This window comes from Hyalella azteca, unplaced genomic scaffold (assembly GCF_000764305.2).
Source record: "Hyalella azteca isolate HAZT.00-mixed unplaced genomic scaffold, Hazt_2.0.2 contig16237, whole genome shotgun sequence".
NCBI lineage: Eukaryota > Metazoa > Arthropoda > Malacostraca > Amphipoda > Hyalellidae > Hyalella > Hyalella azteca.
This window is the reverse complement of record NW_025946063.1, coordinates 42,352-69,707: the sequence shown is the minus strand read 5'-3', so window position 1 is coordinate 69,707 and position 27,356 is coordinate 42,352. Positions and strand designations below refer to the sequence as shown.

Below are 27,356 nucleotides of genomic sequence, written 5' to 3'. Positions count from 1 at the left end.
AAGTTTTCTCAACTTTAACAAGATTTGATAATTTTCTTGTTAAATACATTACAGTTTGATGACATTATGATCATAGTCTTCTTCAAGTTGGAATTGCGGACGGATTAAAAAAAATAATTAATTAATTTGTTATTAATTAAATTAATAAATAAATTATTGCCACCGTTCCTTATCTCGCCATGCACTCAACGTTGGAATGTTACCAGCTCTAGAAACAAATTACGGGACGCAGTATTTACAGCCAGCTTTTAAATGCAAGACTTTCAGATGGATTATCATGGACGGTACTTGGTTGTGCTAGAACTTCTTGCCTGTCTTCTGCTGTCTTCGCTGATACTGCCAGCAAATGGAGAAACTGCGTCAGGTGAGAATATCCCCGATATAAATTGTTCAAAATTGTTAATGAATTTCCACAATTTTTTTACGACATGATTGATTTTGTATATAATAATTTACTCGATGTAACAATGTCACCCATGCCGAACAATATAGTCCTCAAATGTTGTTCCATGAGAATCAAGTCTCTGGAGTTTCATTTCTAATGAAAACATCCTACCTTGCTTAGATTTTTAAATTAATTTTCGAATCTTACGAGCCAAACTGTTATATAGCATTTAGATTGCAACATACAATCATGTATGGCAGTTATCACTTGCATCGCGTATAGGCCTTGCAATTCACCTCTCTAGTTGTCTAGCGACCTTTGATCAGTTGATAAGATATATAATTTTGTTCGATTAATATTTAAAATATTATCAATGGAGCATACTATTAATATCAAGTAAAATCAGTATATTTTGCCGGTTTATAATCTATCATTTTCCATGAGATCCTTGTGACTCACTTATGAAGGGTCAAAACAATAATATTCTTTGATGATAAATTAATACTTATTTTATTCAATCATTTCTGATGTTTTAGCCTTTCAATTTTGGGTTCAGACAATACGGAAAAGTAATTACCTAAAACAAGACACACCAGATCCACGTGCAGCGCTTTAAGACGTTTACTTGCCGCCATGTAGGTCAGTGGGCAACAACATCACATGCATACACCACAACATTCCCTATGCAAGGCCGAGCGCACCACATTCCGTCCGGTTTCCGGGATATAAGCAATTTTTTATTGTTGCTTTAAAAAATGGTTTGACGGCGTGGGCAGCGATAGCGCGGTATTTTTTACTTAAATCGTCAGTGTTATATTTAATTAGGTTACATTACTCGTACAGATGAATTTGCTAAAGAAATTTTGCCTTGATTTTTTTTTCAAAAATGCGAGCAAACAAACTGCACCTTGCTGTGTGCAATGAAATTTGACTGTACGCTGGAACAATATTAATTTGCTCTATAGCATTCTGAGAACACTATGTTAACCATTTAAATGAGTTCCGCAACATATATGTTCTGATTCATTATATCTGTGAGGAAAAAATTCACGTATGAATTTCAACTCGTACTTATTCTGAAATTAAATTGCATTGAAAACAGAATAAATTTCTTCTTTAGCTGTTGATATTGCATGACTAAAAACTAACATCCTCTAGAAACTTTCGTATTTGAAAGCGACTTTCTGTCGCCATTTTCCTTCAAAAATATTCTTTAAATCCGCTCATGTGGTGCAATTAAAAATTTTTTATCGTTCTAATAAATATTTTTCAGTTGAGACCATCGACATGGCAGAAGACCTGGCAGAAGATCTTGCCCATCCTTGTCACCGGAACTGCAGCGACCAACCGCACGCCATGGTCTGCAACTATCATTTCAAGGTGAGACACTCAAGCGAGGTCTTTTACATTTACTTTTGTCGAACTTTTCCTCGCTCTAATTTTTGTCCTTGATGAAGTAGATGGAGAAATAAGCTAGGATATTATATATGAAATGGCGTGATAAAGGAGTATGATTGCATGGAAAATATGAACTAGGATATAATGTATGAAATAATGGGAAAAATGAGTATGAGTGGATGGAGAATATGAACTAGGATATTATTATATATGAAATAATGTGATATATTGGTGAATGTAGAATGTTAGCTTGCACATGATGTATGAGTAGATATAGAATATGACTCTCGCCCCCGCAGGCGGAGTGGTACACGACCCTAAGCAAGGCTTGCTACGACTGTCCCGACCCTGCCTCCGACTGCCGGCGGGCCCACTGCGTTGCTGCTGACGGGGTCAAGAGGCCCATCGTGACCGTCAACAGGAGGATGCCAGGGCCCTCCATCCAGGTGGGTTAACAGGAGGATGCTGGGCCCTCCATCCAGGTGGGCCAACAGGAGGATGCCAGGGCCCTCCATCCAGGTGGGTCAACAGGAGCATGCTGGGCCCTCCATCCAGGTGGGTCAACAGGAGCATGCTGGGCCCTCCATCCAGGTGGGTCAACAGGAGCATGCTGGGCCCTCCATCCAGGTGGGTCAACAGGAGCATGCTGGGCCCTCCATCCAGGTGGGTCAACAGGAGCATGCTGGGCCCTCCATCCAGGTGGGTCAACAGGAGCACGCTGGGCCCTCCATCCAGGTGGGTCAACAGGAGCATGCTGGGCCCTCCATCCAGGTGGGTCAACAACTGGATGTGGTCTAAGAGGTCCATCAAAACACCGTACCGCATCCCTGCTTCCAAAAGAATCATTTCACATTTTCCAAAGTATCTAAAAATCGTGCATCACCAGAAACGATATAAATTATTTCACTGATGGTTTATCGTAGATACATAATATTTTCATGCTGTCCATCGTTGTTGGTTGTATGGTTGGGCTGCTATTGGTGATATTGTACGAGCGCCCCACCCGCTGGCTGCATGCGCCCAGCGACGGCTTTCTCTTCAGCCCACGCCCACTTTTTTTGTGGGCTCTGCAATTACTGTCTCTTAATAAGGCACTAAAAAAATAATGATATATTGTTCAAACAGCGATGAATTTTTACGCTTGTCATTCTTTCCTAGTTTGGCCAGGCAAAAAGGAGTATCTGTGCACCGTGCAGAAAGTTTGTCGTTGTTTGAAAAAATATGACCCATTCCCTTTTCTGAATGCTGGACTCTTCGCCGTAGTCCCTAAGACGGCAAAAATCTCGAGTCTTTGATGCATATTTGCGACAGCGGGTCAAGCTCATAAAATGCATGTGTCATTGTTTAAATAGTGATGCACTTTCTTATACGCACAGCTCGAGCGAAGAGCAAACTGATATACTTGCCGAGACAAAGTGGGTAAAGATGAACCACTCAAGAGCATTAAGTGCATTGCTATCTGGACAAAGCTTTTCTCGTTTTTTTTTTTAGTGCAGGAACAATTGCCATAGAGAGGCATGATCAGCCATGTATAATATGAAGAGAAGTTACTCGTAATGCCGATATCTTTTTCGCAATTCTAGTGCACGCTGATATTAACACGCGTGGGAATTGATATTCTTGGGAATTCTCTTCCATTCTTCAACTATTAAAAGTTGTTTTATTAATAATGTAAGGTGAAGGTTGAAGGCCATCAGCCTTCAAGACCTCTACACGCTGATGTCAGAAACGAATCCTTTCTACACCAATAAAGAAATTCATTGCCTGCATCATATTCATCTCATCGTTTGATCTTGAATGTTCCCTACGAGACCGATGTAGCTCTATTGACTCCACAAAAGCCGTAGAAGTAGAATGAGGAATAATGCAGGTAGCAGCGGGATTTATAGGCAGAAACGGTATTGCGTAGAAGTAGACGAGCCATTATTAGGTAGAAATGGACGAGCTCTTTTTGAGTAGAGATAGACGTGACGGGTAGTAGATGCATGGGTGGTGATTAATAGAAACAGATAGTAGACTGGTAGAGACGAGGAGAAACAGGTAGATAGGTAGCGACGGCTAGAGACGAGTAGTAGACGGATAGTAGACGGGTAGAGAGACGGGTAAAGAGACGAGTAGAAAGGGTTATAGACGGACAGATACGGTTATAGACGGGTAGTAGACGGGTAGCGACAAGTAGCAGTAGACGGGTGGCCATGAAGGCACATCAATATGTGACCTCTCAGTTACGTAAGTGTTCAGCGCAGACATGCCTTACGTAACCGACCTCACTTCACGTGTGCACCGCTGTGGTGGCTGTGAACTTGTGCATCAATATCATGCTTAAAATCTAATATATAATAATATCTCGTATAAAATATCAATATAGAATCTAATCTATATTATGCCGCCCAGTGTTCAAAACGAAGCAATTTCTAGTGAAAATACTACGTTATATCACAACATTGACCAAAAGTGCAAATAACGAGCAAGTCGTATACGATTAAAATTTGTATTTTACACACATTATTTGCCATCTTAGTCCTTCAGAACTCGTATTTAATGTCCTATTTCTATGCATGGTTATAAATAAAATATTGGCTATAATAGTAGTGATTTAAATTATTATTACCATACTTAAATTTCATTATAAATAATACGAAGTTGCCTTTATTTAACGTATCAAGTTAAGATTCAAGTGATGCAAGCTGCCATCTAATGCTAACCAGAGATATTGCATTATTATTGAATTATTCGTACGAGTTTCAACAAGAAAATTTTGCCATCTAATGCTAAACAGAGATAAATACACAAATTAGTTTAGGCGGTCAGTAGGTCGTATATAGGTTCACCTTGCTCCTGTATCAGTGGCACGCTAACGAGGCCGTCAAAACTGATATGTCAAGTGCAGGGGCCGGATGACTTTATTGGTTTGTTAAACAAATTTGAAACAAATTTGTTTAAGAAAACAAATTTGAAGTTTGAGACTATGAAAAAGTTTAGTTATGCAAAAAAGTATCTCCATCTCTCATTACTCCTTTAATTAGAGATATGAAAACAAGTGTATTTGTGTGTTAGCGATCATAATGATTCTGCAATCGCTTCAAGTTATGTGGTACGACAAATGGCCAATATTGGCAATGGTGTCGACGGTGCTTGTGCCAAATGTGATAGACATTTTCTCCTGTGAACGAAATGGCTAATCCATATCAAATTTATGAAAACAAGTTATAAAGTGTACACAAACAGCAAATAATATCCATATAAGCACACAGAACTTGCTGACTGCTTACCGAATAGCCAGGCACGGGTATGTAAACATTGTTCCATATGTTATTCCTATCGTTAAAGTCCACTTATATTCCTTAATGTGATATAATATTCGATTATTTGAGGCAAACTCTATTATTATGCTTAAACGAATTACTCATATCTCGTGATCTCTTTATATTGTTATTTTTATTGTCGTCATTCTACACATTTCCATTTGATCTCATTTCACTCGTGACGTTTCGTCTCTACTTCGACAAATGCATTTTGCTCTTTTCTATTTTTAATATTCTTTCTGATTTTGTGCACTATCATTGCAATCCACTTTTATTCATAATGCTCTATTGCGCAATATATACTCGCATTCATTCACATTTGCCCTCGCGACCTTCTCGCTCTGATGCATTGCAGCGCGGAACAGCTTCTGAAGAGCGCTCGGATTATCGCTCTGTGTTGTCAAGGTCTGGACACGAGAGCGAATGACTGGCAATATGGTCTGTTACGAAGCTGTTATGGGCTGTTACGATGCTGTTATGGGCTGTTACGAAGCTGTTATGGGCTGTTGCGAAGCTGTTATGGGCTGTTGCGAAGCTGTTATGGGCTGTTGCGAAGCTGTTATGGGCTGTTGCGATGCTGTTATGGGCTGTTACGAAGCTGTTATGGGCTGTTACGAAGCTGTTATGGGCTGTTACGAAGCTGTTATGGTCGGTTACGAAGCTGTTATTATATATGATTACTCTCAGGGAAATGAGTGAGACATAGTCCGAGTAGCGAAGCACTTTTTGCCTTTTCCTGGGTCATTATAACCTAGTGTGATCAGGGTAAAGGCGTAGCAGTGATACGTCCAGAGTTCTGTGCTCATGCTTCGGGCAAGAAGGTATGTCACTATTTGGACAAGAGGACAAGATCAACCATTCATTTTTCTAAGTGTATCTCGTGGAAGCAGACTACCGAGCTTTTCGTTGCGAACAGACTATATTTATGCCACTAATTAATACATGTATGCTCACTTCTGAGTTAATATCAAGTAATTTTTTCAGAAAAATAAGTGAAGTTTTGTCGGAGCATACAGCAATGAAATTTTTTATCTCTTCTGGGTCAGCATAACCTAGTTTTTCCAGGCAAAAGGCCTTTATTATGAGAGCTACGGGCATAAAGTACGTTAATATGACCCATTAATTTTCCATAGTGTTACATTGCTGTAGTTCCTTTATTACTAAAATTATTTATAACAACGTATAACTATTCATTCATTAATTTAAAAAATTCATTCAAAAAGGTATCTGAATTTTCAATAAATTATTTTTGGATTGCATGCATCCTTCAAACGATTTCTATGGAACTGTCGTAGTCAATATACATTCAGACTTGCGGCACGCAAATGCATGCAATGACATGTTTAGTTTGACTACTGAATTCGATGCAACCTTTACACGATTTACGTTGCGATATCAAAATCAAAATACACGCGTGCGTGGCGTTCGAAGGTCACGTAGCCATGCACTGTTCATACATTTGTCTTCATTAACCCAGTCTAAATCGACCGGACTCTGTACTGAAAAGTGTGATGAACGTCGCTGATTCAGCCAAGCTATTAGTCTCTACCCGACGGCGGTATTCGAATTCAGGATCTGCTTTTATACTGCAAGTTTAAAGTGCCTTTGTTATGGAGACCTGCTGTTCCACACTGCACTTACATGGAGACCTGCTGTTTCACACTGCACTTACATGGAGACCTGCTGTTCCACACTGCACTTTCATGGAGACCTGCTGTTCCACACTGCACTTTCATGGAGACCTGCTGTCTCACACTGCACTTACATGGAGTACTGCTGTTCCACACTGCACTTTCACGGAGACCTGATGTTCCACACTGCACTTTCATGGAGACCTGCTGTCTCACACTGCACTCTCATGGAGACCTGCTGTTCCACACTGCACTTAAATGGAGACCTGCTGTTTCACACTGCACTTACATGGAGTACTGCTGTTGATACTGCGCGTTTATAAAACCTGATGTTTAATACTGCTCGTTTATGCCTTATCACTCACGCCGTAAATTGCGTACTCATTTCACGAGCTAATTTTCCAGGCCTAAAGAGTGCCAAACAAGGCTGTCGCGTGCTATACTTGGATCGTTGACAATTACCGTTTTTTACCAAACGTTTATGGTCATTCTTACTTCTAATTTGATGAACCACCTCATCATTCGTTGCTTTCATGACTACCTTCCTAATTACTTCTTTTGATTGCTGTGTTCAGGACCTAACTTCATCGATTGTGGCTCAACATATGTTAAAGACGCTGCCATGACTTGCAAGCCAGGAAAACTTACTGTTTTGTATTTCGCGGCAAGCAGCCAGATGTTACAGGAAAAGAGCGGAGAGTATTTCATATGAAAGAAGATATCATGAAGTTTTGTATCCCGTCTAGTCAATCAGTTGCCACTATACATTGGACAAGTGAGCAGCATGCGTTTGCTGTCGAGGCGTACTTTCCTGATGGCTGCCTTGCAGAGTTGTCTCCATCTGAGACATTATGCAGAGCGCCTCATCTCTTTGAGAAAAGACCGCCTTTGGCCGGCATGAGACTCCGATTTGGCTCCGTGTGATTTTTTATGGGGTTACCTTAAATAAATTGATTACAATGACTGTCTAAGGACCCTACCTCATTTGAAGAACAACATACGTCAAATCATTGCCAACATACCCGTCAATATGCTTCAGTGAGTTGAACGGAACTTCTAAAATTGACTAGCTGAATGCAGTGACAATGGGGGCCGTCATTTATCCGATGTCATCTTTAAAAAAATGATACAAAAATCCAGGTGATGTCTTTTTCAGAAGATTTACATTCTAATTATATCTTCGGTAGTTTTTTTTTTTTTGAGCTTTCAAATCAGGAAGTTTCCGTGCATCACACTGTGGTACACTGAACGATACACACGCAACACTGCAATACGCTGGGCGTATCACTGGAACACACTGCACTCATCACTGCTGTATGCGCTAAGTCCTTCACTTGTAATTTGGAATTTATGCAGCACTTTGCGAATTTTTAATGAGGCTGTGCGGTTAATTTGCTTTTTAAATATCAGTTCACTCCTCGGCTACCACATGGACTCTCCACTGCATCGTCACTGCTCTACATAATCTATGGCGATTGTCCATTATAAATGTTTTTCTGACATGCATTCGTTAGCCTCAGTCGAGTCTCATTATTCAGAAGTTCGGGATAAACTCACTCCATTATAGTTCTTCCACGAAGCTATAAACGCAATTGCGGGTTACGAAGAAGAAAATAAATGTTGTAACGATTGTGGGTCTTTGAACGGCATGACGTTCTTCTATCCTTCACGTCCTTGTCTTTTTTTAATTCGATAACTCACTATTGATTATAAGGAACAATGAGGAGTCTTCGCTCGGTGCTTCTAACCTTGATAAATATTTCGTATGAATGGACTTCACAACCCACTACGTCTTCCATTAAATATCATAGCGAAGAGCACTCACGACACTCCAATGCATCTTGAATGGAAGCCTTCCACGCCGGTCGAAGCTATAGTATAGTATTAGTATAGTATAGTATAGTATAGTATAGTATAGTATAGTATCTTCGGCATTAAAGAATAGGCCTGGATAGGCCTGTCGCCGATTCTCGTACTTTTCTTGACTTGACTGGCTATGCCGATGAGAAGATAATAATTGCATCCTTGTAGCCTAATGCACTAAAGTACATAACTATTCATAACTATATATTTACTAAATTTAATATATACATAATTAAATATTCCTCGCAAGTTCTTCTTTTCAACTTCAAGCATCATTTAAATTTCTTTCATATCTAGTCAGCACTGTTGATACAAAAAGATCATTAGTAAATAAACTTTGTCTCTCTATTTCCCGATTTAACAAAATCGTACTGTCTCTTTCACATATGTCTTCATTATTGTTGAATAGCTTAATTGAAAAAAAAACTGAGTTTATTTTATTAATTTAACTAAAACAATTTACCATTAACGCATAAAATTTCGACACTAGCTTGTATGAACTTGATATGCCACGAATTGTAACGCCGTCTACATTTTAGGAACTTAAACTTATCACTGGTAGCCGTCGGTTCCTCCTAGAATATACTATTTGAGATGACCCTACCTAGAGGTTATTTTACCTACTTTATTAAAAACATGAAAATATTTACATTTATATTCCATTATACTAAAGTAAATAAAACATTTTTTCCACTATCTTTGACACAGTGGTAAAATATTTTGTCCCTATAGGTGGAAAATTCATCTTGCAATGACATGATTTAACGAGAAGAAGTTTGTTATTGTGGCTCAATTAATCCAGGCATGGGATTCCTTGTCATTTACATTCAGGAAATTAGGATTCATAATCCTCGAATTCAACCGCATAAATTTAGCGGTCTATTCGTATAATTTGTGTGAACACAAGTGCTGTATGTAAATTTTTTTCGTGGTCTACACAGATAATCCTGTGTGACCATGAGTGCTGCACGCAAACTTTTTGGGTGGTACACACAAGCAATCCTGTGTTAACACAAGTGCTGAACGCAGACTTTGTTTTGTGCATGGTCCACACAGACAATCCTGTGTGACCATGAGTGCTGCATGCAGACTTTGTTGTGTGGTCCACACAGACAATCCTGTGTGACCACGAGTCTGCATACAGACTGTGTTGTGTTCGAGACCTGCAATTACTGATGAACTCAGCGCAGCCTGCGTGGCTAGCAAGTTTATAACTTCAGTGAAATTTGCGTGCAAGACGGCGATAATGTGGCATGGTTGTTGATGGCGAAGATTATAGTTTATTACTAAATAATACATTTAAGGCTATGTTAATAGGAACTAAGCACCCAGCTGGGCTCTCACTTATTCTTCTCAGTTTATATCAAACAATTTATTGTTGATTGGCGTTGAAGGTGTCATTTTTGGAGGTGATGTCATGTCACATTCTCTTCAAGTCAAATGATTTTTTCAGTCTAATTAAAGTATTTTTTGTTTTAATACTCTTAATACGTGCATGATCATGATAAATTATATGATTTTCTATCATTATTATTTGTTTGCACAATTTTGGGCAAAAATACGTTTTTTTATTAACCTGTTACTGGATGAAACGTAGAGGCGTAGGCCTGTCGTAATACGCCAGCTATTCTAAGAATTTCGATACCTCGGGCGCGCTAAACGTAAAAAATTGAGGACCCTTTACCGGCAGCGCAGCGTCGGTCAGTTGAAGGACGCGCAAAATTCATTCCAGAGTTGAATGACATATGAAATAATCATTTACCTGATCAATCCTTGTAGACATGAGCGAGTGCATTCCATTTCTTCAAACTACTTATCATATCGATCGAGCGGCAAACTTGCTTTAAACTGACTTTTTCACTTAATATCTAGAGATTAATTTTTTATCAATGTCGGGAGAACATTCCTTGTTATATACTCAAATAAATGGGTATCGTTAATAGCTTAATATATTCTCTACTTAATATATATTCGCAATTTCATCCTCCTCAATGGTTGAAACCAGTTTGAATCAGCGGTACTGCGTTGGAAATCTTTGCCAGCTTACGGCATCTTAACCTCCGTTGAAATGAAGTTTCAATGAAGTTAACTCGTAATCAACGTTTTTTAGTATTATTTGCCTGGAGGGTGGGTTCTCTGTTACTCGTCCTTAATTTGGCTGCCGCTGCTATATCGTACAGTTATTATGTAGTAATATATACTTATGTTTATACTTATTTTTTATATAAATTCACATGTGATAATATATAGTTATGTTTATATCTTATTTCCATATAAATTAATTTATTTGCAATAAAATACAGGCGTCTGGGCTCGCACTGGAGGCCGCAAGTTTTGCAGGAACATCCCGCCGTGCATGAAGCGGAAAATTGACGGTTTGGTCGGGCTACCGAGTCTCTGGCTTGATAATCTCCTACGCGTCGGGTTGTCGGGAAATTCCCTGACTGAGAAGTTCAAATTCCTGGCAGTGAATAACTTTTAAATTACTACGCAGAATTGCTCACATGATGACGTGCAGGAAAGATGTTTTTCAGTTGAATAATCTCTAGCATTTTGCACTGTGAAGAATTGCTCGAATATTCCGCCAACGAATAAGTGTAGAGATAACCATTTAACAATTGATTGGAAGTAAACAAAGTTAAAATTTGCCTTTTTTAGGAGTATTGATTAAAAGACGATGAACTATACTGTCTAGCGGGGAGATATCATTTTAAAAATTGCCTCGCTAACCATCAAGTCAGGTATGCTCAATTTTACGAGTTAAGCTTTGAATGAGAACATAATTCAGGTAATGAGTCAACTATTAGATGAATCATGACGCGTATGTTATTAGTATGAAAATTTTTTTTTAATAAATGTTCACAGTGTGGGGCATTTGGGTACGGAGTGACTAAGGAGCTATGAGCAAACTTTTTTGTTAGATTTTCGTGCTGCCTTGAGAACAATATCTTTGCATGTGAATTTTTGATCACGAAAACCTATTTGTCCAGACCAGAGGTTCTGAACGGCGGCCAGTCGGTTCATTGAGGAACTAGAACGTATCGCGGAACGTTCGTGTTCGTCTCGATTTCCATGGAGTCATAAACGTACTGTATCGACCAGGTTGGAAAAAAAGTCTCCATGAGAGATTATAACGAGCTCAAGTGTGCAACGAAACATATTTTCGTTGAGCATCCGTCTGGTATGGAAGGTTAAATTTTATTTTAATGATTACGGTATGAGTAGTCTTAAATTAGTTGTGCAACCATATATGTTGTAGGTATAAAATGTACTTTTTAATTTTATTTAATTTTAACTAATCTAAAATATATCAATTATTTATGCTGTTGCCAGTATTTTGAGACGAATAGTATACGTCAACCATATATAAATTAAGTTCACTGAACTTAATTTGTTTAATTTAATCCAGTTAATTTAATCCAGTTTCGCCGATATATTTGCCTAATAATAACTTAACAAGTGAATTCTCTAAATGTTCGAAATTTACTGGTATATAGCGCGCGTCACGCGTGTCTAGCCTGTTAGCTGATAGTATTTCAAAGAAAATAGTGAGATTGCGTTCTCACGAGCGTGAAGAATGTGACATGGCAGCATTTTTACTGCTATTTTAAATTGTATCGACCAGTTGGAAAGAAAACTCTCCACGAAAGATTATAACGAGCTCAAGTGTGCAACGAAACATAATTTCGTTGTGCATCCGTCTGTTATAGAAGGTTAAATTTTATTTTAATGATTACGGTATAAGTAGTCTTAAATTAGTTGTGCAATCATATGTATGTCGAAGGTATAAAATGTACTTCTTTAATTTTATTTTATTTTAACTAATCTAAAATATATCAATTATTTATGCTGTTGCCAGGATTTTGGTCGAATAGTATACTAGAATAAATCAACCATATTTAAATTAAGTTCACTGAACTACTTATTTACATCCAGTTTCACCGTTATATTTGCCTAATAATAACATAACATGTGAATTCTCTAAATGATCGAAATTTACTGGTATAGCGCGCGTCACGCGTGTCTATCCTGTTAGCTGATAGTATTTCAAAGAAAATAGTGAGATTGCGTTCTCACGAGCGTGAAGAATGTGACATGGCAGCATTTTTACTGCTATTTTAAATACGAAAATCAATTCTAGGGCGGAGGTGTAGGGAACATGTTTCTTATCTATTCACTTCAAGAAATGATTTTTTCAAGGCATTCCACATGTATAACCAAGATTGCTAATAAAAAAACTCGTTATAAAAGATTATAACGAGCTCAATTTAGCCATAATATTTTCATTTGATGGCACCTCTGATGATATCATTCCAGTAAATAATACTGAAGTTGATGCAATCGGAAGCACAACAGCCGTTTAGTCATAGTTATGATTAGTTACAAAGAATGGTCAATAGTTTCCGTCACCGCTGCGATTCGTACAATGATCACGGACGCGTCGAAAACCTGACCGAACGTTCTCCCGGAAAACCGCCGTAGACCGCACGAGGTTCGAGGAAGGAAGCAAATCAAACCAAAAACAGTCTAAATAAACCGACACGAGTCTGCTAACGTCAATGCCAGTGCACATGAAAATGTAACAAATGCATTCTGTTTGAAAGCTACTGCCACTTGAGCCGCAACTTCTGACAAACTTAATTTCTTCGTATGTATGTTTTTGTCATGATTTCAGGTCGTTGGAGTTAAGTCGCCACAGAACTTATGTCGCCCGCCCTCAATATAAACGATCTATTTGAAAAATATATAGAATTAAACATCACCTTTCTGGATTGAACAAAAAAACATCGTTTTTATTATGTGGTCGTAGTTCTGACCTTAATAATCAAATAATTCTGACTAGTATTATCCGTACGGTTTTTATTGACGAGCACGAGTTAAAAGTACAATGCCTGCTGAGTTGCGACTCGCATATTATTTACGATTTACATTTTTTCTGAAATTTGGTAGCCTTGTGTGATGCACTTGTAATAAATTACGTAACAATCCTTTGAATTTGTGATGCCTACTCCACCCGATATGATTGTCATTAAGAGTACCCTGCCGACATGTAAGCCTAGAGCAACCACCCAAATGCGCACGTTAATGCTAATTAGAACTATAATTCGAACGATGACAATGCATTATACTCTCCGACGTGTCATCCATTCACGTAACAATGGGGTAACGTTATTATCCACATACTGCGATGCAATTGACCTATTATATTCATTAAAGTAGTCTTTGGTCGCAAAGCTATTGTCGATCGCCAGTCTATATGTACTTTCATACGAGCCTCACCTATTGATACAAAGCACTTGAATACGATCATAGTGACATAAATCATAATGAATACATGATAGTGACATAATTGCACGCTATGCGCTTGACCACACTTTACTTTAGAGTCGCTATATCATTGCGGTAATTCCAGCTGACCAGCATTGAGTGCGTGGTGCTGTATTCAACATACCATTGTGTTGGACTTCTATTGAAGCTCTAGCACGTCCTTCTGCCAGTTGTATAAATCCTGCTCTTGATCATGGGTCAATATGTCTGATGCTGGTCAATATGTCTGATGCTGGTCAATATGTCTGATGCTGGTCAATATGTCTGATGCTGGTCAATATGTCTGATGCTGGTCACTATGTCTGATGCTGGTCACTATGTCTGGTGCTGGTCACTATGTCTGGTGCTGGTCACAATGTCTGATGCTGGTCACTACTATGTCTGATGCTGGTCACTATGTCCGATGCTGGTCACTATGTCCTCGACCTCCAACAATTTCCGGTCACTTGGTGACTGCGGATAAGTTATTTGACTGCAATTATTTTTGCATTTACAAGCCTGATAAACTTCTACGATTTTCCATTAACCAATGATTTAATTAGGCACATTTTCAATTTGAGCTTTTCAGCGTACCGACTAGCTAATTAGTATGATTTCAATCTTACTTCATTATTCCTTCTTGACCTTCTATTTTGTATATTTTAAATTAACTCAAATTTGAGGCCGCAGATACAAATAGATAGAGCACACATATTCATATATTTTAGAACAGCCTGAACGCACGTGTCGTCCTGCGCTAAACATTTCCGCGTATTTTAAACTTCCCCATGCATCTTCCTGTGTGCATGCTTTGCGCATTCAAATTGATATTCTCTTCTCCTTGTGCTACTATAAATATATGTAGAAATTTTGTTGATTTTACACTATATTGACGTGTACTTATTGTCCTGGAAAAGTAATATTCACTTCAATGCATGTCGAACAACTGGACCAGATGCTTGTTTGCCAAAAAATTCGTTTAAAACTTCGTAATTTCTTCATTAAAATAATTATTGGCATTTATAATTATGATTGGCGCGTATGTATGCCAGCGCAACGGGGTGCAAAAAATTGATTTGAGACTTCATTTCTTCGAAAAAATATTGTTTGAATCTAAATATCAGATGATTGCTACGCAGTTATACCGGAGTGCAACGAAGTGCAGGAAACTTGCTCTGAAAATTCATTTATTCGTAAAATTCAATACTCTAGTCTAAATATGGTATGATGAGTGCGCTGGTATGGCGCGGGCGCAACAAAGTACCTACATGAAATTTATCTAAAATTTCTTTTCTTTACCAAAATAATTATTATAATGAAAATATGGTATAATAGGTGCGCTGATATGCCGCGGGTGCAACGAGGTACATGAAATTTATCTAAAACTTCTTTTCTTATTTAAAATAATTCTTCTAATGAGAATATGGTATGATTGTGGCGCAGGTATGCCGGGGTGACGAGATCGTCGTGGACCTGAAGAACGACCTCATGTCTGACACGACCTCCATACACTGGCACGGCCTACACATGCTGGGCACCCCCTACATGGATGGCGTGCCCCAGCTCACGCAGTGCCCCGTCGGCCCCGCTACAGTTTTCAGGTTATTCACTTTTCTGGATATTTATCTTTCAGGTTATTCATTTTTCAGGTTGATCATCTTTAAGGTTAATCATCTCTCAAGTTAATCATCTCTCAGGTTAATCATCTCTCAGGTTAATCATCTTTCAAGTTAATCATCTTTCATGTTAATCATCTTTCATATTTTTTATTTTTCGTATAATTCGTCTATCAGGTTATTTATATTTCACGTCATTAATCTTTCATATTATACATCTATGAGGTTATTCATTTTCAAGATTATTTAGCGCAGGTTAGAGGCACGTAAATGCAAATGTTCATTTATCTCAGTTATTGAACAGAATGTGAAACTCCGTTTCCAATTATAATATCGTTTATATTCAATGGAAGTGTTTTCAGATAATTTCTCAAGGTTTAAATGCATTAAGATGAGAAAATATGCATTAACCTTCGATCGAAAACACAAATTCTCATAAAATCGGACTCCGTTTCTAAGTAATATCGTTGATATTCATGTCTTACTTTCATGTATTCTGAATGCATGGATAAATATTTCATTAAACTTATCGCTGATACCAGGTAATTTTGCTATTGAACATTGCTATTGAATTCTTGACGATAAAAACAACGTCAGTTCCATTGCTCTTCCTTGATAATAATAAACATTTGCAGTCTCTATAAATATGTTAATGTTATCCGCACAGTTAAGTAGAAATTTTACGTCCAACTATTGTTATTCCATGTAATAAAAATGTTATATGTTTTGTATATTTTTCATTGCCACACTTCTCATGAGTATTCTATAAAAAATATATTATGATTTTACTCTGTTAAATATTTCACCTCGCTCCGCAGGTATCACTTCCTGGCCGACAAGGCAGGCACGCATTACTGGCACTCTCATTCCGGTGAGTGATCAATTCATGATTTATATTACAATAATAATTGTTGGAATAATAATAACTATAATACAGTAATAATAATAATATATATTAAAAGGTAGTGATAATAATATTGCAGGGTTTTGCTATATTGATCTGACGCCGATTCTTAATTTCGACCATCAGGTTAAAAATAAATCGTGTATAAGGTTTCGAACCTCCCTCTCGCTGCTCTAATATCTTCACCACTCGGCCGCTTTCAGTTCAATTGATACACATGATTTAGTTGAACCTTGCGTACGAGCCAGCAATGTTGGATATGTTTTAACAACAAATCATTTATTTTTATCAGCAAATTATATATATATATATTAACATGGTTCGTACAATTACCGGACAAAATTAATTACAATTGGTAACATTACCGGACATCGGGTACAAAACCGGACAAAAATCGAGTCCGGTAAAATATTTTTTCTATAGCCTAGTTCACTTTGAACATATTCGTTTCATTTGATGAAATTAAAGGAAAGCGAAAAAAAAACTTCGAAAGATCTAATACGATAGTCAAATTCTCTTTGAACTTGTTCAGTTTAGGAACATTAAAGAAATCTGTAAAATCTGCAAGAAATTTCAATTTTCGAAGAAACTTTAGACTAACAATGTATGGGAAACTGGAATTATAGACAATTCACTTCCGTGACCAGGTTTTCAAAGGGCGGACGGAATGTTTGGTGCAATCGTGATCCGCACCCCCGACGACCTCCTCGCCTCCTACTACGACATCGACGATCCATCACACATCTTTGTCATCACAGACTGGCTCGAGGACCTCACCATGCAGAAATTTGTCTACCATCATCACAGTGTGGTGAGTACCATCATCACAGCGTTGTAAGTAGCATAATCAGTGTTGTAAGTAGCATTATCACAGTGTTGTAAGTAGCATTATCATAGTGTGGTGAGTGCCATCATCACAATGTACCATCATCATGGTATACAGAGCATCATAACAGCGTGGTGAGGTCATGGTGGTCACCATCACAGCGTGGTGAGGTCATGGTGGTCACCATCGCAGCGTGGTGAGGCCATGGTGGTCACCATCGCAGCGTGGTGAGGTCATGGTGGTCACCATCACTGCCCCTTTGAGGTCATGGTGGTCAACATCACAGCGTGGTGAGGTCATGGTGGTCACCATCACAGCGTGGTGAGGTCATGGTGGTCACCATCTAAGAGTGTATGTGTGATCGCGTCTTAGCATGCATGTAAATGCACATAATATACTTTTGTGTTTATGAATCGCATCGACTCTGAACAGAATTCAAAGATCGATCGGAAAAAGCTGAGAGTAAAGATAAAACACAGCAAATAAATCACGCACAATTTTAGTAATTTTATCAAAAATCATGGATCGCGTGTCACATTTTCATGTAATGATTGAATCACGCAGAATTTTTATAATCTCTTCTAAATTTTTTACTGAAAAGGAGCATATTCATGCAATTATGAAACATCAAATATAAATTACGTATAAAAATTGTTTAAATTTCGCAAATTTATTTTGTGTGATCTTTTTAAATTTCGCAAGATTTGAATATATTTGTTTTCACAGCACGACAACAAACCCTACAACATCCTGGTGAACGGTCGGGGGTACGTCGCCCCCCACATCGTGGGTGACGGGGGGCATCCTCCCCTCTCCTCCGTCACCGTCTCGCCGGTAAAATCTTACATATTCACTATTTTTCTTTATTATATAATAATATATATAAAATTTATTACTAAAATATATTTTTCTTTATTATATGAAGGAAAGTGACACCCTGAAAAATGGGTGAGTCATAATGTCCACATAATGACTCACTGCTTGAGCAAAGCAGAGAGCGGTCGTAGCACTGATACGCTCGTTTGCCGGGGTAAACTAGGTCATGATGACCCACAAAAGAGGAAAATCGATATTCTCATTCATTACAAAATTTCACTCATTTCTCCGAGTATTTTCGTACAAAATGTTGAGTATTTATGACTAGAATTCTTGTCATTGCTGTGACTTACTGCAACCGGGAAATACATATCATATATAATATTCGTGCTGGTATACATATAAACTGTATTTATCGAAATACGTTATTTATGCCTAAATTTTGCGTGAAATTGAGAAGCTAACGTGAAGTAATGTGACATGTTTATTACATTCAACTAATTATTCGTTTGTAATTCTGCTGATTACTTTTAGTTATCGAAAACTTGACCAAGTTACGAGAAGTCGCAGTTTAGTGGGATTTTATTAATATTTATTGACATCAAGTAAAAAATTACTTTTTATAGCAGAACATTTATTTACGATCACTAGATTAATCAGGTTGTTATCATAAAAACAATAATTATTAATAAACTTTATTCATTATTACTATAAATTAATTTTTATTTTAAAATTACTTTATTAATTATGTTCTTATTACTGGGAAAACATCAATTAATTCACCTTCGTTATCATTATTATATAGTAATTATTATTTAAAGATAACTGAAATAATCAGTAAATAATATAAGACAATCACGGTGATCAGGGCCAGCGCCACCGCATGCGCACGCTCAGCAACAGCATCCAGAACTGTCCTATTGAGGTGTCCGTAGACGGGCATCAATTGCTGCTTGTCTCCAAAGACGGGTCACCCGTCCAGCCCGTCCTAGGTGGGTCACCCGTCCAGCCCGTCCTAGGTGAGTCATCCGTCTAGCCCGTGCAAGATGATCTGCAGCTACTGCTCATATATGTACGGTTATATAATATTTATTAATATCATATATGTGTTTATATTGATATATAATATACATTACTATAGAACCATGTCAATGCCATATCATTTTATATAACATGTACCGGTTTTCTTACTCTATGTTAACCGCTTTATCAAGCAATTACACGATATAAGCATGATTTTTTTTCAAAATGATGATGAATAAGTACATACATTATATTGCAACATTCATTATGAAAACACTAATTAATTCACATGCAGTTGCATTGTAATTTAACATCCAATTTTCTGTACATTCTTGTGAAGTTTATTTAATAATTTATGAATTATAACTACAAATTTAACTGAAAATTTTGAACAATTATTCAGTGGATTAATATTTTATTGAGAGCTCTTTGATACATTCAATTAATCATTATAATTTAGATAAATAATTAATGTAATGCATATTACAGTTTCTTGTTTAAAAATATATGATTTGAAATCGATATTCAAATAAGAAAAGTTGATAATTATTCAGCAGTGTCCGAATATTTTATTCGATGCTGTTTAAAATATATAATTAATAATCCTAATTTTAAGTAATTATTCTTCATAATAATGTAGTGTATGATTATTTATTGAGTGTTGTGTGTAGTTTCATCGTTCGTGATCTACGGAGGCGAGCGCTGGGACTTTGTTCTACACGCAAATAATTCCGTGGGCAATTACTGGATCAAATTCCACGGCCTCCTGGACTGCGACGACAGGTTCAAGTCTGCTCATCAGGTGATTGCAGTGTTTATCTAAAGATTTTTAGTAATTAATAATAGAAAGCTAATTATATAAGGTGTATATCAGGGTTTTCATATTTAATAAAAGAGAAAAGATTCTTTTTTTATATCTGGGGTGATCGAGCCTGAGAAGCTTGTACACATCTTTAGTGTCTAGAAAAAAAACGCGAATTGTCTACATTCGTGAGGGTAGATTACGCGTGCGAGTAATACAACTTTATTAACGAGAAATACATTGTTTTTAGTATGAATTAAAAAAGTAATGTATCTTAATTAATTTCACTTCTGAGACGTAAGCTTTGTACTAGATATCCCTCATCAATTTTTTCTTTATAATTTCTGTGTAACGTTTACGTTGTCCCTGTAACAGTGATAGAGTATTGTTTATACATATATATTATGTATATAATATTGTATATAAAACGTTACGTCTAACACAGGTCGCGGTCATACGTTACGAGGGTGCACCCAATGAGCTGCCCTCTGACGTCACCAACGTCACGTGGGCACAAACTAAACGCGAGGGATTTGTGAGTAGTGCTGTACATGTTTGTGAGTAGTGCTGTACATGTTTGTGAGTAGTGCTGTACATGTTTGTGAGTAGTGTTGTACATGTTTGTGAGTAGCGCTGTACATGTTTGTGAGTAGTGCTGTACATGTTTGTGAGTTGTGCTGTACATGTTTGTGAGAAGTGCTGTACATGTTTGTGAGTTGTGCTGTACATGTTTGTGAGAAGTGCTGTACATGTGAAGAGTTGATGGAATTGTGAGTTCTTATAGATGAAATTTTGTAAATGAGTAAACAAAAAGTTGTTCAAGTCGGTGCTTGGATTCGTTAAAAAATAGGTTCGTTAAATTTTCTATAATGGTTGACACTCATTGCAATAATCTCTACAGGCAAGTAACGTTGAAACAACGTTTAATAGACGTAAATTTAACATTTAAATACATTTACAACGTTGCAACAGCATTCAATAGACATGCATTCAACGTTTAAATACATTTTCAACGTTGCAACAACAGTCAATAGACTTTTATTACACGTTTAAATACTTTATCAACGTTGATTCAATGTCAGATGACTGATGGGATTTTTCCATTTAAATTTATGCTTCTATAAAGTATAATTGATCAATCGTGCAGCAAGTGAACACGCTGAACAAAGCCCCCGGTGACGGTACATTCCTCACGGCGGCCGACATCCACTCGCCGCCGACGAACTTATCCTACGAAGGAACACCCGACCACGTGTTTTGGCTGGACTTCGACTTCCATCCCAGCGATAACGACTTCTTCCACCACGAGGACCACTACCCTTTCTATAAAGGTTAATATTTAATTAGTAGTCTACACTTTATTCCACCACGTGGACCACTACCCTTTCTATAAAGGTTAATATTTAATTAGTAGTCTACACTTTCTTCCACCACGAGGACCAGTACCCTTTCTATCAAGATTAATATTTAAGCTTTCCAAACTTTCTTCCACCACGAGGACCACTACCCTTTCTATAAAGGTTAACATTTAATTAGTAATCCACACTTTCTTCCACCACGCGGACCACTACCCTTTCTATTAAGGTTAACATTTAAGTAGTAGTCTACACTTTCTTGCACCACGCAGACCACTTCCCTTTTATCGAGGTTAACATTTGAGTAGTATTCCACCCTGAGTTCTGCCGTACGTCTAATGTGCATAGTTATAAACTGGTTCAGGTCACAGACTAAGCATCCAGGCACGAAGTTGCTGCATTTCAATTGAATTATGTTCTAGTTAAAGGTTTATATGGTACCAGAAGTTCTCAAATGAACTACATCAGCCTGCTGCTGCCCCCGGCGCCCCCCCTATCACAGCCCGGGGACGTGCCCCCCCAGAGCTACTGCAGCGCTGAGCGCCCCCCCGCCACCAAACACAACAACTGCACCCAGGACTTCTGCGGGTGCCTGCACACTCTCACCGTGCGCAAGAACAGTCTCGTCGAAATGGTCCTCATCGATAAAGGTAATGGTTTTTTTGTTTATATTATTGTTGTAAAATAATTATTTATCCTCGTCTCGATATTTGCCATTTAAATCTGGATGTTTTTTATTTAGTTTCGGCGTAGTTCTGGACTCCAAGTCCGAAAAAACTGCGTTGTTGACCAACTGCGTTGCGTGCGAAAAATTTTGTCCTCATCGACAAAGTTTAAGCTTTGTTATCGATATTTTTTATTGGTAACTCGCCGGGCATTCGACGTTGGAATTGCGTTGATTTAAGATTGTGTTTAACAAAATTAATTCTCTATCGACATTAATGCTAATTAATGCGCCTTGAGTGTTAGTTGTTTGTTTTAATGTTTTTCACAAATTTCAGACGTCGTTTTTTACAATTGGTTTAAGTTTATGAGAGTGCGATTTGTAAGCTATATTTCTTAAAATGTTTTCGCGTGCTGTGAAATGACTTGTGGAATTTCGAAAAACTTCCCCGCACTAACATGAACACGTCTGAGGCTAAGCATGCTAAATATTAAATGAAGTAATATTTTTTTCTTGTTTATGTTGTTTATGGTTTTTATTCACGATCTTCTAAGTTTTTTACTTAATGAATTTAGCTTTAAACTTGAAGTCTTTGCAATAAAAGTATGGGCATGGAATTTTGGGCCTGGCAATGCATGTATTTTGCTCGCAGGTCTGACGTACTACGCTAATCATCCGTTCCACCTTCACGGCCACGAGTTTGCGGTCATCGGGATGGGCAAGCTGGGCTCGAACACAACACGTCAGGCCGTGAGTGTTCCCTTCATAGTGTTCCCTCTGTTGTGTTCCCTTTGTGGTGTTCCCTATAATACTCAACATATGACGTTCAAAAAAAGTCAAATGAGGGGCAACTAAAACCAAATTAGAGTTGGTGTTGAAACTAAACTAACTGAAACTCAAGCGCTGGTGCAACAAAGCAAGAGTGCGGCCAAGTTAACCCGAAAAAAAATTCCGGCAAAGTAACTTATTGAGAGGGAGAAAAAACACTCACAATGCGTACTATCATGAAAATTAATTGAAAACGTTACCTGAAATGCCTTCCGTATAGCGTTATTGTATTTCCCTGATGCCGTATTTGATTGCAGGTGCTAGAGCTGGAGAAGAAGCAGCAGCTGATGCGTAACTTTAATCGTCCTCCTATCATGGATACAGTGACTGTGCCTGATGGTGGCTACACTGTCATCCGCTTCTGGGCCACCAACCCTGGTGGGTGGTGACTTTGTACACGTGGACAGTAGTGGCGGCCAGTGCACGGGGACATTAGTGGCGGCCAGTACACAGGGACAGTAGTTGCGGCCATTACGACGTTCAAATATTGGCCATCACTATTTACCGCGTTATTGGCGCTATACTGGCCACTGAACGACCCAGTCACCCTTTACAAGAGTCCAGTAGCATGGTTATTAGCGACGAATAGTATATGAAAGTTGTACTGGCAGCCAGTACTGGCCTGGTGTAGAAGCAATCAACTGCTCACCAATAAGCTCGACCCTTCTGAATTTTTGACGGAACACATCTAAACTGAATATACGGGAATTCTGATTCATATGTAAATTTATGGGAAAATGAATGTTCGCTACAGCAATTTCGATTTTTAGTCAACAACTTTTCGAGACCTTTGTGTAGTTTGAATCCAGTGAGCATGTGTGTTATTAAACATTATAAAAATGGTTCTATTTTTCAGGCTCCCTGGAGGTGACAGATGCGATTTCATTTTTCAATTTTTAATTTTGTTTAATACAAATAAAAAAAAATATTAATCACTAAATAAGAACGGAAACAAATTCAAGCTTAACTTGGAGCCAAAATCATTAATTTTTCAACCATAAACAGGTTACTGGCTGTTCCACTGCCACATCGCCTTCCATGTGGAGGTTGGGATGGGGTTGGTTGTCAAGGTGGGGGATGAGTCCATGTTTCCCCCAGTCCCCGATCACTTCCCCCGATGCGGGAACTTTGATCCACCTCGAAAAACCAACTTAAAGAACTCGATCAGTTCGTGGCTGGCACACCAAGGCGAAGAAAAACAACTCATCACTTTCCACCTGTTGCCTTCAGTTAACGAATCTGAAATATCTTCTAATTTAGGTCCTGCTTATGAATATGCGGGGCGCTCTGCAGGTTCAGCTTTGCGCTTCAGTGTCAGAAATATTCTGATGACATTCATGACCTTAGTGATGTTGTTTTCATTAAACCAAAACTGATTGTTCTCAGAAATGTAATGTATCCCTATATAATAAAATGACACATTTATTCGAATTAAACCGTATCATTAGGTTTTTACTTATGTATATAGCCGCATATTACAAGCGATGCATTTATTATAGTTGAATCGCTTGCTAGTTTCACTCGATTTTAACTTATTTAATCACATAACCTATCTGAAAATTGAATTGATTCATTGATATCTCATTTGTTGTTGAATAGAACAGTTGATTAGTGGCTATTGATTAGAATTATCAATTCTCATTTAGGAGTTGTAGGCTTATGAATAGGTCCACATTTGAGTGAATTGAATATGAATGAATATGAATCCCGATACGTATTCAAACATTATTCTTCTCAGTGAATTTGTCATCACTCATTATTCTTGTCAGTGAATTCGACTGCACTCATCATACATGTAAGTGGAGAGCAATCACTTTCTAATATAAGTCGCAAAGTTTCCATCCCATTGAATGTAGCCTTGATGCAGTCGCTGCTGCTTGTAAATTTCTCAGTGACATCGTAACAAATGGTTGACAATTTTATTGAGTTTCCCCTTTGTTCGACCAACAAGTTTGGTTTCATCTAAAATATTTTTGCGAACCAGTAGCGTTAATTACACTATTTCAAACGTGGTAATGTGACTGTTTAACATTCATTTAACGTGGTAATGTGACAGCTTAACGTGTTTTTGACGCTGTGCGCTAAAAAAGTTAGTTGCTTTTTAATGAACAAATGAACAAGAAAAGCCACTGCGTATATAATGGCTGATACTTGATGCGTCACTGGCCAGTTTCAACACATTACAATGTATACCAGAGACCAGCTTCGTCCAGTTTCATGGCTTAATAAAACTGGTCTGAACGTTTTTAAATAAAATTTGTCGGATTTCTCCGGCGCTTTCTTGGCTTCAAATTTATTGTCAATTTACGACTAAAAAATCAGACGATTTTAATGAATTTAAATATGTTTAGGGAAGAAAATGTTGCTGCTCATTGCTGTCACCAACTGATTCTGTCATCAATTTTGTTTCTGTATAGAGAGTTGGCAATTTATTTAGCGGTGGCCAATCTATGCAAAGATTTTTTTTGGATGAGCGAAGAATTTGGATGAGCGACTCGTGATGGAATTCTAGAAACGAGTAAATTTGAATTTGTTAATTTTTTAACTCTGTGTGCTTGGTGATCGGCTTTTGAGTTCTTCTTATTCCCTGTATTTTAACGTCTTGAGATTCATACAAACCTTTTTCTAATTTATCGTGGCATCTCTACAATTTTCTACAAAATTCCGATCAAATTTGTTTTGTTGTAAAAAGCTTTCTTGTACCTGTTTATTGGTTCCATGAGTTTTTCAGTATTGCAATATTATTAGTATTTTAATTTAATAATCTCATAGTCCATAAATAGTTTCTAAAATGTTTTTGTATGTACATAAATCATATAGATTTTATAAGCTAGTGCAGAAGGTACTCTTAACCTTGGGTGCGACGAATAAATTTTCGAATAGATCTGTTACGACGATAACAGATCTGTTTGAATAGATCGGTTACGATAATTACCTGCTACAACAGATCTATTCGAACATTTTGTTGGACAAAATTGGGCCATAATGCATAATGTTGGAAATTTTTATTGTGTAACCAATAAAAATGTAAACATTACTATAAACATTAGTGTAAACATTATTTTTATTACATTAAAACTTGTGTAAACATTACTTTTATTACATTAAAATTTGTGTAAACATTACTTCTATTAAACATTACTTTTATTAAACTTTACGCTTGCATATCTACAGTTTTTATTCTTAGAAAGAATATTGCCTTGTTATTTAAACCAATTCTTAGAAAGAATTGGTTTAGAATACAATTATCTGTAAACGCATGTGTCATGTTCATTACATTAACGCACTTTAATATTTTGGCGCGTAAATTGAAAATATTGCCTTGTTATTTAAATGGATCACCGTTCCATGTTTATCACTAAAAATGGCATTTTCCTCATAAGTTTTAGATATTTGTTTTATTGAACTAATTGATTTAAACTCGTAGCCTAAACCCGTTCTTGCCACGACCTCATTGAAAGAAGTCGTAAACGCCAACCCCTTTCGTCCCGTTCAAGATACGTAACTTTCATGTCAATACTATCGCACATTGTGAAGCTATTCTTTCATCTTTATTCAGGAACAAAATTGTACTAAAAGTCTCACGCCGAAGCCTTTAAACTCCAGTCAAGATTCGACTCTAAATGCCCTGATGTGACTGATGCTACTTTCCACGTCAATATTGTCTGCAAACTTATTCCGTGTTAACCTGCTGGAACAGATCTATTCCATGTTAACCTGCTCCAACAGATTAACCTATTCCATGTTAACCTGCTACTACAGATCTATTCCATGTTAACCTGCTACAACCGATCTATTTCATGTTAACCTGCCACAACAGATCTATTCCATGTTAACCTGCCACAACAGATCTATTCCATGTTAGCCTGCGACAACAGATCTATTCCATGTTAGCCTGCTACAACCGATCTATTCCATGTTAACCTGCTACAACAGATCTATTCCATGTTAACCTGCTACAACAGATCTATTCCATGTTAACCTGCTACTACAGATCTATTCGATGTTAACCTGCTACAACGGATCTATTCCGTGTTAACCTGCTTCAACAGATCTATTCCATGTCAACCTGCTACTACAGATCTATTTCATGTTAACCTGCCACAACAGATCTATTCCATGTTAACATGCCACAACAGATCTATTCCATGTTAGCCTGCGACAACTGATCTATTCCATGTTAACCTGCTACAACAGATCTATTCCGTGTTAACCTGCTACAACAGTTCTATTCCACGTTAACCTGCTACAACAGATCTAAATTATATTCCATGTTAACCTGCTACAACAGATCTATTCCATGTTAACCTGCTACAACTGATCTATTCCATGTTAACCTGCTACAACAGATCTATTCCGTGTTAACCTGCTACAACAGTTCTATTCCACGTTAACCTGCTACACCAGTTCTATTCCATGTTAACCTGCTACACCAGTTCTATTCCATGTTAACCTGCTACAACAGTTCTCATGGGATCAAGAACGTGCCTTAAACAAACGTACCTATGGCTCTGTGGAAATTTTTGGCTGGTCGCAGCTCTCGATCAGTGCGAAGTATAGCATCTTCGATGTGATCAATTTAGTATCAATAAATCAGTTTTTCATGCTCCAGTAGCTTTAATTTGTAAATAAT

The 27,356-nt window shown here is 37.6% G+C and overlaps 1 protein-coding gene across 1 annotated transcript; it reads left to right on the top strand.

Annotated features, from left to right (window-relative positions):
* On the top strand, positions 1–25,766 carry LOC108683045 (oxidoreductase OpS5-like). Its single transcript, XM_018172324.2, has 15 exons — positions 1–364; positions 1,659–1,765; positions 2,083–2,229; positions 15,333–15,490; positions 16,324–16,376; positions 17,057–17,220; positions 17,962–18,069; positions 18,920–19,070; positions 19,746–19,876; positions 20,322–20,411; positions 21,024–21,207; positions 21,654–21,881; positions 22,548–22,645; positions 22,981–23,101; positions 23,729–25,766. Exons 1-15 carry the CDS (start codon positions 253–255, stop codon positions 24,097–24,099), a joined length of 2,223 nt encoding a protein of 740 aa, XP_018027813.1. The 5' UTR covers positions 1–252; the 3' UTR covers positions 24,100–25,766.
* Positions 25,767–27,356: the final 1,590 nt, after the last annotated feature.